The sequence below is a fragment of the Bos javanicus genome, chromosome X (genome assembly GCF_032452875.1).
Source record: "Bos javanicus breed banteng chromosome X, ARS-OSU_banteng_1.0, whole genome shotgun sequence".
NCBI lineage: Eukaryota > Metazoa > Chordata > Mammalia > Artiodactyla > Bovidae > Bos > Bos javanicus.
In genome coordinates, this window is record NC_083897.1 from 84460665 (window position 1) to 84473174 (window position 12510).

Genomic DNA, 12510 nt, shown 5'->3' on the forward strand with positions numbered 1-12510 from the left:
CTATGCCTTTTGGAGTTATGGGATTAGGTGAACTGCATATTCAACCAAAGTAACTTTCTTTCAAAACTCTAAGGAGATAAGCATTCATACATGTTGAAGGCTGTTGTCTCACTAGTGTCCTTGATTTGTTACTAGTGGTTTAGCCATTCTGGATCCTTTGGTGGCAGCATGGAGTTGCTTTTCTGTTTTAACATCTAAACTGTTCTGTCACTAAAGAATAAGGGTTAATTAATTGTGTACGTGTTTAAGGTTAAAAGGGATCCATCACCAGTCCAGCAATATCAAAGGCCAGTGAATAGTTACTGTTCATTATCATCTGAATGGTACCTGGCCTTTGTCATGTGATTAACAGATTTCATTAGGATTTGTTTAAGGATTCAGTCCCTGTCAATTACCTACTTAGTGACTAGAGCCTGCCTCTTAATGCCAGTGAGTCTTTCAAGGGCCTTCATCTGGACAGGATTTTCAATTTGGTTTTCAGTGAGCTGTTCCACTTCCTCATCCCCTCAACTCAAAACCAAAGTAACCAAGGGCCAAACAGCTTTTACTTGGCTGCCTAAATACATGAAAGAGCACTAGAGTCTCTCAGTTCTATTAAAATAATTATTAGTATCTGCTCTGTGTGAGGCACACACACACTTGGAAGTTGTTTACCAACTAGTAGGAAAGGCAGATAGGAAACAGAAAATTGCAACATGCTTGACTTACCAATGGTGTCAATCAAGATGAGGACAGTGGGCTAAGAGAGCCCTGAAGAAAATGTCACCTAAAGTGAATCTCAAAGGATAAATAGAGATTCTTTGGATACAGGAGGATGGAGACATTAGAAACAGAGGAAATAGCATGAAGCAAAGATATGGAGATCTGAAACAGCATAATATAGCCAGAAAACCTTATCTAGGCAGTGTAGTATATGTGTCAACATTTTAGGATTCAGTAAATTAAAATGGACAGGGAGGGGTAAATTTAATTCAGATGACCATTATGTCTACTATTTGGGGGCAAGAATCCCTTAGAAGAGATGGAGTAGCCCTCATAGTCAACAAAAGAGTCCGAAATGCAGTACTTGAGTGCATTCTCTAAAATGACAGAACGATCTTGGTACATTTCCAAGGCAAACCATTCAACATCACAGTAATCCAAGTGTATGCCCCAACCACTAATGCCGAAGAAACAGAGGTTGAATGGTTCTATGAAGACCTACAAGACCTTCCAGAACTAACACCAAAAAAGGATTTTCTTTTCAGCATAGGGGACTGGAATGCAAAAGTTTGGAGTCAAGAGATACCTGAAGCAACAGACAAGTTTGGCTTGGAGTACAAAATGAAGTAGGGCAGAGGCTAACAGAGTTTTGCCAAGAGAACGCACTGATCATAGCAAATACCCTCTTCCAACAACACAAGAGACAACTTTACACATGGACATCACCAGATAATCAATACTAAAATCAGATTGATTATGTTCCTTGCAGCCAAAGTTGGAGAAGCTCTATACAGTCAACAAAAACAAGACCTGGGGCTGACTGTGGCTCAGATCTTGAACTTCTTATTGAAAAATTCAGACTAAAATTGAAGACAGTAGGGAAGACCACTAGGCCATTTAGGTATGACCTAAACAAAATCCCTTATGATTATACAGTGGAAGTGACAAATAGATTCAAGGGATTAGATCTGGTAGACAGAGTGCCTGAAGAAATATGGATGGAAGTTTGTAACAATGAACAAAAGGTGGTGACCAAAACCATCTCAAAGAAAAATAAATGCAACAAGGCAAAATGGTTGTCTGAGGAGGCCTTACAAATAGCTGAGGAAAGAATAGAAGTGAAAGGCAAAGAATAAAGGGAAAGATACACCCATCCAAATGCAGAGGTGCAGAAAATAGCAAGGAGAGAAAAGAAAGCCTTCTTAAATGATCAATGGAAGGAACTAGAGGAAAGCAATAAAATAGGAAAGACTAGCAATCTCTTCAACTAGCAAAGCAACTAGCAAAGCTAACGCTACTGCTGCTGCTAAGTCGCTTCAGTCGTGTCTGACTCTGTGTGACCCCATAGACAGTAGCCCACAGGGCTCCTCTGTCCCTGGGATTCTCCAGGCAAGAATACTGGAGTGGGTTGTCATTTCCTTCTCCAATGCATGAAAGTGAAAAGTGAAAGTGAAGTCGCTCAGTCGTGCCGGACTCTTAGCGACCCCATGGACTGCAGCCTACCAGGCTCCTCTTTCCATGGGATTTTCCAGGCAAGAGTACTAGAGTGGGTTGCCGTTGCATACAGCATCATTTCATTCCTTTTCAGTGATGTGTGGCATATTTCTTTTTTGCTACAGTCTTTATAATATAATTTTATAAAGTAATATAAAATTTATAACTCAGAATTTTATGAAGGAACGTGTTGACCTTAAGCATTTTGAAAGGTTACAAAAATAATGTGCAGTAGTAATAAGAAATAAAGCATAACAGAGGTGTAGCAAGCACAAAACCACTGTTACCCTACTCCTCACATTTTATTTGTATGATTCTTAATAGGTACTTTTTTTGTTATTAGACAGGATAGGTAGATTTTGATTAAATTGGTGGAAAAGGCCCAATAGGAGGCAAAAGCAAATTATATTTGACTCAAAAGATAGTTAGCTATATTTTTTATTATTCTACTTATGCTTTATTTTGTTACTTCTATTAGTCTGTCTCCCCATGTAAACTGTGATCTTCTTGATAGCAGAGACAAGGGTATATTCATTTTTTCTTCAGTACTTCGCAAATAGTAGACACTCATATGTTATTTGAACTGAATGCACAGTAGAAAGTGCCATGAACTGGATTTTTTTGCTCTGCTTTCTTGTTCAGCATTGTTGTGTTTTAACTCAGTGACCTGGGGCAAGCTGCTTCATCATTCTGTGTCTCAGTGCAGGTAATTCACTAGGAAGGTCAGACACTGTGTCCCTTATGGCTCCTTCCAACTCTAAATTATTGTAATTTTATATGTAGGCTAGAAATTATTTCCATAATTGTTAACATTTTTTTCATATTTATATAGTGCTTGTAATTTGAAAAAAAAAAAAATATATATATATATATATAAAACTAGTCTATCTCGGAGAAGGCAATGGCAACCCACTCCAGTACTCTTGCCTGGAAAATCCCATGGGTGGAGGAGCCAGGTAGGCTGCAGTCCATGGGGTCGCAAAGAGTCAGACACGACTGAGCGACTTCACTTTCACTTTTCACTTTCATGCATTGGAGAAGGAAATGGCAACCCACTCCAGTGTTCTTGCCTGGAGAATCCCAGGGACGGGGGAGCCTGATGGGCTGCAGTCTATGGGGTTGCACAGAGTCGGACACAGCTGAAGTGACTTGACTTAGCAGCAGCAGCAGCAGCAGTGATGTCTTCAATAAAATTAGAGATATCAAGGGAACATTTCATGCAGAGATGAGCACAATAAAGGACAGAAACTGCAAGGAACTAACAGAAGCAGAAGTGATTAAGAAGACATAACAAGAATACACAGAAGAGCTATACAAAAAGAGGTCTTAATGATTTGGATTACCACAATGGTGTGGTCACTCACCTAGAGCCAGACATCCTAGAGTGTGAAGTCAAGTGGACCTTAGGAGGCATTACTATGAACAAAGCTAGTGGAGGTGATGGAATTCTAGCTGAGCTATTTCAAATCCTGAAAGTGATGCTGTTAAAGTGCTGCACTCAATATGCCAGCAAATTTGGAAAACTCAGCAGTGGCCACAGGCCTGGAAAAAGTAAGTTTTCTTTCCAATCCCAAAGAAAGGCAATGCCAAATAATGTTCAAACAACCTCACAGTTACACTCATTTCACATGCTACGAAGGTAATGCTCAAAATCATTCAAGCTAGGCTTCAGCAGTACACGAACCAAGAACTTCCAGATGTACAAGCTAGATTTAGAAAATGCAGAGTAACAGAGATCATATTGCCAAAAACTGTTGGATCATAGCAAAAGCAAGGGAATTCCAGAAAAACATCTTCTGCTTCATTAACTACTTGAAAGCATTTGACTGTATGGATCACATCAAATTGTTTAAAATTGTTAAAGAGATGGGTATACTCTGGTATACCCACCTTACCTGTCTCTTGAGAAATTTGTATCCAGGTCAAGAAGCAAAAGTTAAAACTGGACATGGAACAATGGATTGGGTCATAACTGGAAAAGGAGTACATCAGGATGTATACTGTCATCCTGCTTACTTAACTTATATGCAGAATATATCATATGAAATGCAGTGCTGAATGAATCACAAAGTGGAATCAAGATTGCTAGGATTAATATCAACAACCTCACATATGCAGATGATACCACCCTTATGGCAGAAAGTGAAGAGGAACTAAAGAGTCTCTAGATGAGGTTGAAAGAGGAGAGTGAAAAGGCTGGCTTAAAACTCAACATTCAAAAACTAATATCATGACACTTGCTTCCATCACTTCATGGCAAATAAACGAGGAAAAATGGAAACAGCAGTGGGTTTTATTTTCTTGGTCTCCAAGATCACTGTGGATGGTGACTGCAGCCTTGAAATTAAGACACTTGCTCCCTGGAACAAAAGCTGTGACAAACCTAGACAGCATCTTAAAAAGCAGAGAAATCACTTTGCCAACAAATGTCCATATAGTTCACACTATGGTTTTTCCATTAGTCATGTACAGATGTGACAATTGGACCATAAAGAAAGCTGAGTACTAAAGAACTGATGCTTTCAAACTGTGGTGCTGGGGAAGACTCTTGAGAGTCTTTTGGATGGCATGGATATCAAGCCAGTCAATCCTAAAGGAAATCAACCCTGAATATTCATTGAAAGGACTGATGCTGAAGATGAAGCTCCAATACTTTGGCCACTTGAAGAGAAGAGCTTACTCATTGATAAAGACCTTGATGCTGGGAAAAATTGAGGGCAGGAGGAAAAGCAGATGACAGAGGATGAGATGATTGGTTGGCATCACTGATTCAATGAACATGAATCTAAGCAAATTCCAGGAGATAGTGAAGGACAGGGAAGCCAGACTTACTGCAGTCCACTGTAGCCTACCATAGACTGTAGCCTACAGGCTTCTCCATCCATGGGATTTTCCAGGCAAGAGTACTGGAGTGGGTGGCCATTTCCTTTCCCAGGGGATCTTCCCAACCCAGGGATCGAACCCAGGTCTCCCACATTGCAGGCAGATGCGTTACCCTCAAAGACACCAGGGAAGCCCAGTTACCACAGTCCATGGGGTCACAAAGAGTCAGATACCACTTAGAGACTGAACAACAACAACATATGGGTGTTATATGTCTGCAATTTTTAGATGGAGCCTCCTGGAGAGGTCATTATAATAGTAGATCCTTCTAATTAAATATTTCCAGGATACCTTTCTAACGCAATTTAGCTCTATTTATTTCACAACCCTCTGAGATGGATACTATTTTCACAAGTGGGAAAGCTTAAGCCCAGAGAGGTTAGGTCACCAACATGCACTGTTACACATCTAATGGGTGACAGTGTTGGGATTCAAACCCAGGTCAGCTTCAGAGCCCAGGCTGTGCATTGAGATTGGAAGTAGGTGTCAAGTTACTGAAGAGTTTAATTGCTACTTTAAGGACAATTGGCAGTGTCCTATAAGTAATAGGAAGCCACTAAAGGTAATTTAAGTAAAGAACATAATTAAGGATCAGAAAATTTTGGATTACAGGCCCTTCAGTAATCAAGCTAACTGATTATGGCTTCAGCCAAATCTCATTCGTTGGACCTCTATTTTCTCATCTATAAAGTAAGGATAATTCAAAAGTGCTGTTCTTAAGGATCTCTTTTGATTCTTTGAGCTCTTTGCCTCTCTAGCTAGAGCTGAGGAAGAGACTAGATTCCTGACTGGTAAGAGTGGTAGGCACTTTCTCTATGTGCTTTTTCTTTATATATGCTTTATACATACTGTAACTCTTGCCCTGGAATGCCATCTTGCTTCTCACCTGTCTTTCCAAACACTAAAGCCATCTACTTCCCTTCTTGTGACTTGTACAGTGCTATGAACTAAGTTAGCTGTGTTTCACTTTGGCCCCTAATTAAACACTATCTTGTATTCTTTGCTAGTTGCTTCCTTTGTAATCTTTTCTTACCATTTATATTTTGGAACTCTCCTTTTCTTCTGCTTTGTAGTTTCTCTTACCCCCTAAAGCATCTAACACAGTTTTAGTTACAAGAGGGTCTTGGAAAAAATCTTGTTAATTGTTTTCTTTCTCTTCTGGCAGTGTGTGTGAGCACAGCAAAGAGAATCTTATGACCCCCTCTAACATGGGGGTGATCTTTGGGCCCACTCTCATGAGAGCTCAGGAGGACACTGTGGCTGCCATGATGAACATCAAATTCCAGAATATTGTGGTGGAAATCCTAATTGAGCACTTTGTCAAGGTATGTATTTCCTGTCCTCACCATCATTCCTCCAAACATGTGACACTTTCCCCTAACCAATTTTTAAAGCTGTATCTTCTCTCTGGCTCAAGTTACAATGGAAGGAAATTCCATATGATACAGTGACATTTAATAGCATTGCTGACCTTGTGAAATTCATTTATTTAACAAACATTGCTAGAGTATTCAACTATTTTGTTGTCAAGCTCCATGCAAGAATGTATAGAAGAAGAAAAATATCATTGTTCATACCTTTAAGGAATTAATAGTATAATATGGAAACAATTATGTAAACAAAGGAAAATGATAGGTGTAAAAATGGTACATGTACAATTAAACCATAAAGAAAGCAATATTTATGTTTATTTAAATCCCATCACATTCTGAAATAATGTAAGGTGTTATATTTTTATGCTATGTTAAATATGAGGTAGTATACATTATAATTAGGTCAAATCAAAAATGAAAAATAATGATAGACAGAAAATAAACCCAAGGATGAAGCTAGACAAGAAATACTTATTGACAAGTCCTATACACTTGCTATGAATGACCCTACATTTGACTCTTAGCTTTCTAGCAGCCAGTACCCTCTTAGCAGAGCACAATTCAATAAAAAAGTTTCTTCATGGGGAGGGGACTGGTGATACAGTCCAGGTGGTATGTACAGTTCAAATCCAAGCTCTTAGGATAGGATACATTAGGTAAAATACATAGATTAAGCTGCTAAGACACCACAACAGCTTCAAGACATTTATTTCTTGGTTCTGTAACGGTTCAACAAGTTGGTCCAGGCCTGATATGGTGATTTGACAAGGACTATAACCCAGGTTACTTCTTTGTTGTTCTGTCATCCCTAAGGTGCTGCTTCACCTACATGACCAAATATCTTCTACATTATATCAACTGGGAGGGATGAAAGAAAGTGGAGGATATAGCTGTTTCCTTTAAGGCAATGACGTGGAAGTCTCTCATATCACTTTTGTTTACATACCATTTATCAGAACTCAATCTCATGGTCACATCTAGCTATAAGCTGCTGCTGCTAAGTCACTTCAGTCGTGTCCTACTCTGTGCAACCCCATGGACAGCAGCCCACCAGACTCCACCGTCCCTGGGATTCTCCAGGCAAGAACACTGGAGTGGGTTGCCATTTCCTTCTCCAGTGCATGAAAGTGAAAAGTGATAGTGAAGTTGCTCAGTCATGTCCAACTCTTCACGACCCCATGGACTGCAGCTTACCAGGCTCCTCTGTCCATGGGATTTTCCAGGCAAAAGTACTGGAGTGGGTTGCCATTGTCTTCTCCACTAGCTATAAGAGAAGCAGGGAAATTTAGTTTTTATTTGGGGCAGCCATGTGTCCAGCTAAGACTTTAGTTTTTTTTTACTAAAAGAAATAGAGAATGGATTTTGGAGAACAATTGGTATTCTCTGCCATATTATCTTTGTTACATTAAACAATGTAACTTCTCTGGTAGTCATTTTTTTTTTCAGCTGAAATGTGAAGGTGATAATAAACACATGCTGTGTGATAGTTGTGCTTCCCAGGTGGCTCAACAGTAAAGAATCTTCGTGCCAATGTGAAGCTGCAGGAGGCTCTGGTTCAATCCCTTAGTCAGGAAGATCCCCTGGAGGAGGAAATGGCAACCCACTCCAGTATCCTTGCCTGGGAAATATCATGAACGAGGAGACTGGCGGGCTACTGTTCATGGGGTAGCAAGAATCAGACATGACTGAAGCAACTGAGCACACGCCCACATGTGATAGTTACATGCCCCAAACTTAGCTAGTGACAAACCTGGAATTTAAATCCAAGTGCCTGGCTCAGAGTTGAAGTATTTAATCACTATGCTGTGCTGTCTCAGCAATCATTTTGGTACAGTTGTATTACTGGGTATTTACAGGGCACTTTGGGTTTATCAAAGATGGGTACTTGCAGAGAAGTACAACCTATATCAGTATTTAAAGTGGGAAAGAAAGGAAAATAGGGAAATGAAACTTTCAGGAGGTGGTCCAGCATGAACTAAGGCCCCAAGGGCCTAAAATCCCTAACCATTTTATGTTATTGTATCATGAAATGGAAATAGGAGTGGCAGGAGATGTGATTGGAGGCAAACAGTGGCCATATCCTAAAAGGACAAGACTTTGACTCATTAAGGAGTTTGGAATGTTTGAAATAGTTCTTGCAAGTGATAGCTTATGATGAAAGATGTTGGAGTCTGATCTCCAAAGAAAACTTAGCTTTGGGACCAGGGACCAGGCTTGATCACTCAAAAGCTTTTGTGTAGCAAATTTTTATTAAAGTGAAAAAGGGACAGAGAAAACTTCTGACATAGACATCAGAAGGAGGACAAAGAGTGCCCCCCTTGTTAGTCTTAGCAAGGGAGCTACTTTTTAATTGGTTATTACAATAAATCAAAAGAATGTCTCAAGGTTGTAAAGATCTTACTAGACCCACTCCCACAACTTACATTTTAAGATGACAGGATTAGAACTAACAATAGAAAGATCTAACCAGACCCACTCCCATAATATACATTTTAAGATAACAGGTTTAGTCAGAAGGTTTCCAAGAAGGGGAAACTTAAGCAGGATACATTATTGTTATATAATCCTTTATTGTTATATATAGAGTTTAAGCTGAGTTGTTTTGTTATGTAATTATCAGCTCTGGGCTTAAAGAAAAAATCATTTTATGTGACTAAGTAATGTAGGATTAAGTAAACTGGATTAAGTAAACATTTTATGTGACTAAGTAAGCAGGATACATTATTGTTATATAATCCTTATTGTTATATATAGAGTTTAAGCTGAGTTGTTTTGTTATGTAATTATCAGCTCTGGGCTTAAAGAAAAAATCATTTTATGTGACTAAGTATTGTAGAAAAAAATGTTTGTCCTTTCCTCCTCTTTGAGAATTCCACACCCCTATCTCCTCCTTGAGAGCCCCAGACCCCTTTCTGCTCCTCGGGGACCCCAGACTTCTTATCAACTGGCCTAGAAATTGACTCTCTTACAAGCTTGGGAAAGCCTTGCTTCAAACTTAAGTAATATGATGAATAGACTTACATCTGGGATACTGTGTGGATGGGGCTGTACTTCATACATGTAAGAAATACAGAATGAGAAAATTTTGGAGGGATGGAGAAAAAGCTCAATTTGGGCCATATTGTATTTGAGATTTCTGAAATATATCCAGAGATCAATATCTTAGAAGTAGTTGACTATGAATCCAAAGCAGGAATTGACAAACTTTTTTAAAATTAATTTATATTTTTATTGTAGGATAATTACTTTATAGAATTTTGTTGTTTTCTGTCAAACAAATAAAATTCCATTGGCAAAAATGGCAGCAGACCTGTGAGCGGTAATGTTCTGACTCATGGTCTAAAGAGCAAATATCATTTATTTATTAACTGGTTTGGTTCATTCATTCAGAAAATATGTATTGAGTACCCACATTTGCAATGTGGAGAGCTGACTCATTTGAAAAGACCCTGATGCTGGGAAAGATTGAGGGCAGGAGGAGAAGGGGACGACAGAGGATGAGATGGTTGGATGGCATCACTGACACAATGGACATGGGTTTGGGTTAACTCCGGGAGTTGGTGATGGACAGGGAGCCCTGGCGTGCTGCGGTTCATGGGGTCGCAAAGAGTCAGACATGACTGAGCGACTGAACAGAACTGAATTGAACCCACATTTGCCAGGTATTGTTTTAGGTGCTGGAGATATAACCTTTATGTAAATTAGAAAAGCAGTGTCCATGTAAGTAAAATATATAGTATATTAAATGGTGATGAACATTAAGATGAACAGTAAAGCAGAGAAGGGGCATAGGAATGGTTGAGAGAAGTGATTTTCAAATTTTAAATACAGTGCCCAGGAAGACCTCATTGAGAAAATGACTTCTGAGAAGAGACCCACAAGAAATAAAGGAATAGTTCATTCAGGTATTAGTGGAGAAAACAATCTAGGTTGAAGAAATGTTAAGTAGGAAATCTCTGAGGCAGAAATGTGCTTATCATGTTCATGGTACAAAAACGAGGCCAGATTGGCTAGAATAGATGAATCAAAAGAAGAAACAGAAGAATATAGGTTCAGAGAGGAAGTAGGGAGGGAGAGCTGAATAGATCCTATAGGGCCTTAGAAGCCTTTGGAAGGAATTTGACTTTGCTATCTGAATAGGATAAAATGAGGTTTTTGACTAGAGAAATGACATGATTTGACTTAATAGGAATATTTTGGAGGCTTTGTGGATAATAGCTGTAGGGGAACAAGGGTAGAAGCAAGGAGACTGATTAGGAACCTGTTTCAACAATGGAATCAAGAAGTGGTTTGTACCTCAGATGATGGTGGTACAAACAGTGGAGATGGTGAGAAGTGGTTAGATTCTAAATAATTTTGAAGGCAGAGCTGTCAGGACTTGCTGACAAATCATAGGTCGAATGTGGGAGACAGAGAGGAGTCATTGATAACTTCAAGGTTTTATATCTTAGCAACTGGAGGGATGAAGTTGCCATTTTACTATGATGGATAGGCTGAGGAAAGAGAAGAATTGGAAAAAAAAAAAAGAGCACGAGTTCAGTTTGGGACAAGTTATGATAGATAGGCCTGAGAGACCTCTGAGGTAAGATAGGAGAACAGGATTAGGGACATACAGTTCTCCTTTTATAGCATAGAGGCAGTGGTTAAAACCATGCAAGCAAATAGTCTTGCCTAGGGAATACTTGAAGCAGGAGAATAAATGTTAGACCAAAGATTGAAACCTAGGGAATGCCAGTGTTTTAAGGGCCATTAGAAGAGACCACAAAATAAATTAAAAAAAAAAAAAAAAAAAGAATGTTCAGTTACAGGAGAATGAGGAGCTAGGGAGTCATAGACTCCTGGAAAGGAGATCGTTTTTGGAAGGAAGAGTGGACAGTGGTTTCCAGTTCCCAAGACATATCATATAACACAGGTACTGAAAAGTATCTACTGTTTTAAGTGTTTTTTAAAATTTTAAATATGAGCAATACATGGTAAAAATTTCCAACCATGAAGAAAGTGTAGAATAAAAGACAATTCCACCCTTTACCTATTCTCAACTCCTAGTTCCAATTGTCATTTCAATAATTTCTTCTTTGTCATTCTGTCAAAGAAAAACAGTACATACACACAAATGCATTAATATGCATATTTTACGCCTCTACTTGAAAAGGTTAAAAACACTAGACACCATATATGAAACCATCACAAAACAGAAACAGACTCATAGACTTAGAGAACAAATTTGTTGTTAATAGGGGAGTAGAGTAAAGGGCAGGGATAAACTGGGAGTTTAAGACTGACAAGTACACACTGCTATATTTAAAACAGATAACAACAAGGACCTACTGTATAGCACAGGGAACATTGCTCAATATTCTGTAATCTAAATGGGAAAAGTATTTTAAAAATAATAGATACATGAATATGTATAACTGAAGCACCTGAAACTAACACATTGTTAATCAAGTATGCTCCAATATAAAATTAAAAAAAAATTAAAAATGAAAAATCTGAAATTTGAAGGGAATAAGGCACACCAGACCAGCTATGGATCTTGGGACCTGAGGAACGATGGGGCCACAAGTCATCAGAGATTTGTTTTTGCCTCATGTTTCCCAGATTGAGTAGTATAGAAGCTGACAACCTAAGAACATCAATGGGTACAGTTGAAACGGTCACAGCAAAAGCCTGTTCTCACTATCCAAGGAACTGGAGAAAAACAGCCTAACAACAAAGAAAAAAATTTTTTATAATAACCCCTTCACATCAAAATGCCACCAAAAACTTGAGGCCTCACCCCCAGTCTCAGCAAAGGCTGAGTAGAAAGCCAGTCTGTAACAAGGCACCTCAACCAGCCTCTTCCTGCTCCATGTGATTATCTCAAGGAGGCCCAGTTGGGAAGCAGACTTCATCCTTACCCTCCCCCACTGTCTATAGTGTCAGAGGAGGCCTGCTAGAAATACAGGACATTATCACTCAGTGGTAATAAGTCTACCACACTGGTGTCAAAGGAGAGAAGACCATGTGGGGAAAAGTAATGGACACCCTTCTTTTCCAGCCACAGTGGTATCAACAG

At 39.1% G+C, this 12510-nt stretch overlaps 1 protein-coding gene across 5 annotated transcripts in view; it reads left to right on the top strand.

Moving 5' to 3' along the window:
• Nucleotides 1–12510, top strand: part of OPHN1 (oligophrenin 1) — a 635000-nt gene that overhangs the window by 505668 nt on the left and 116822 nt on the right. For all 5 annotated transcript variants that reach the window (XM_061409853.1, XM_061409851.1, XM_061409855.1 and 2 more), the window contains one exon: nucleotides 6245–6404. In XM_061409853.1, coding sequence (XP_061265837.1) covers nucleotides 6245–6404 — 160 coding nt within the window. The remainder of the gene's footprint in view (nucleotides 1–6244; nucleotides 6405–12510) is intronic.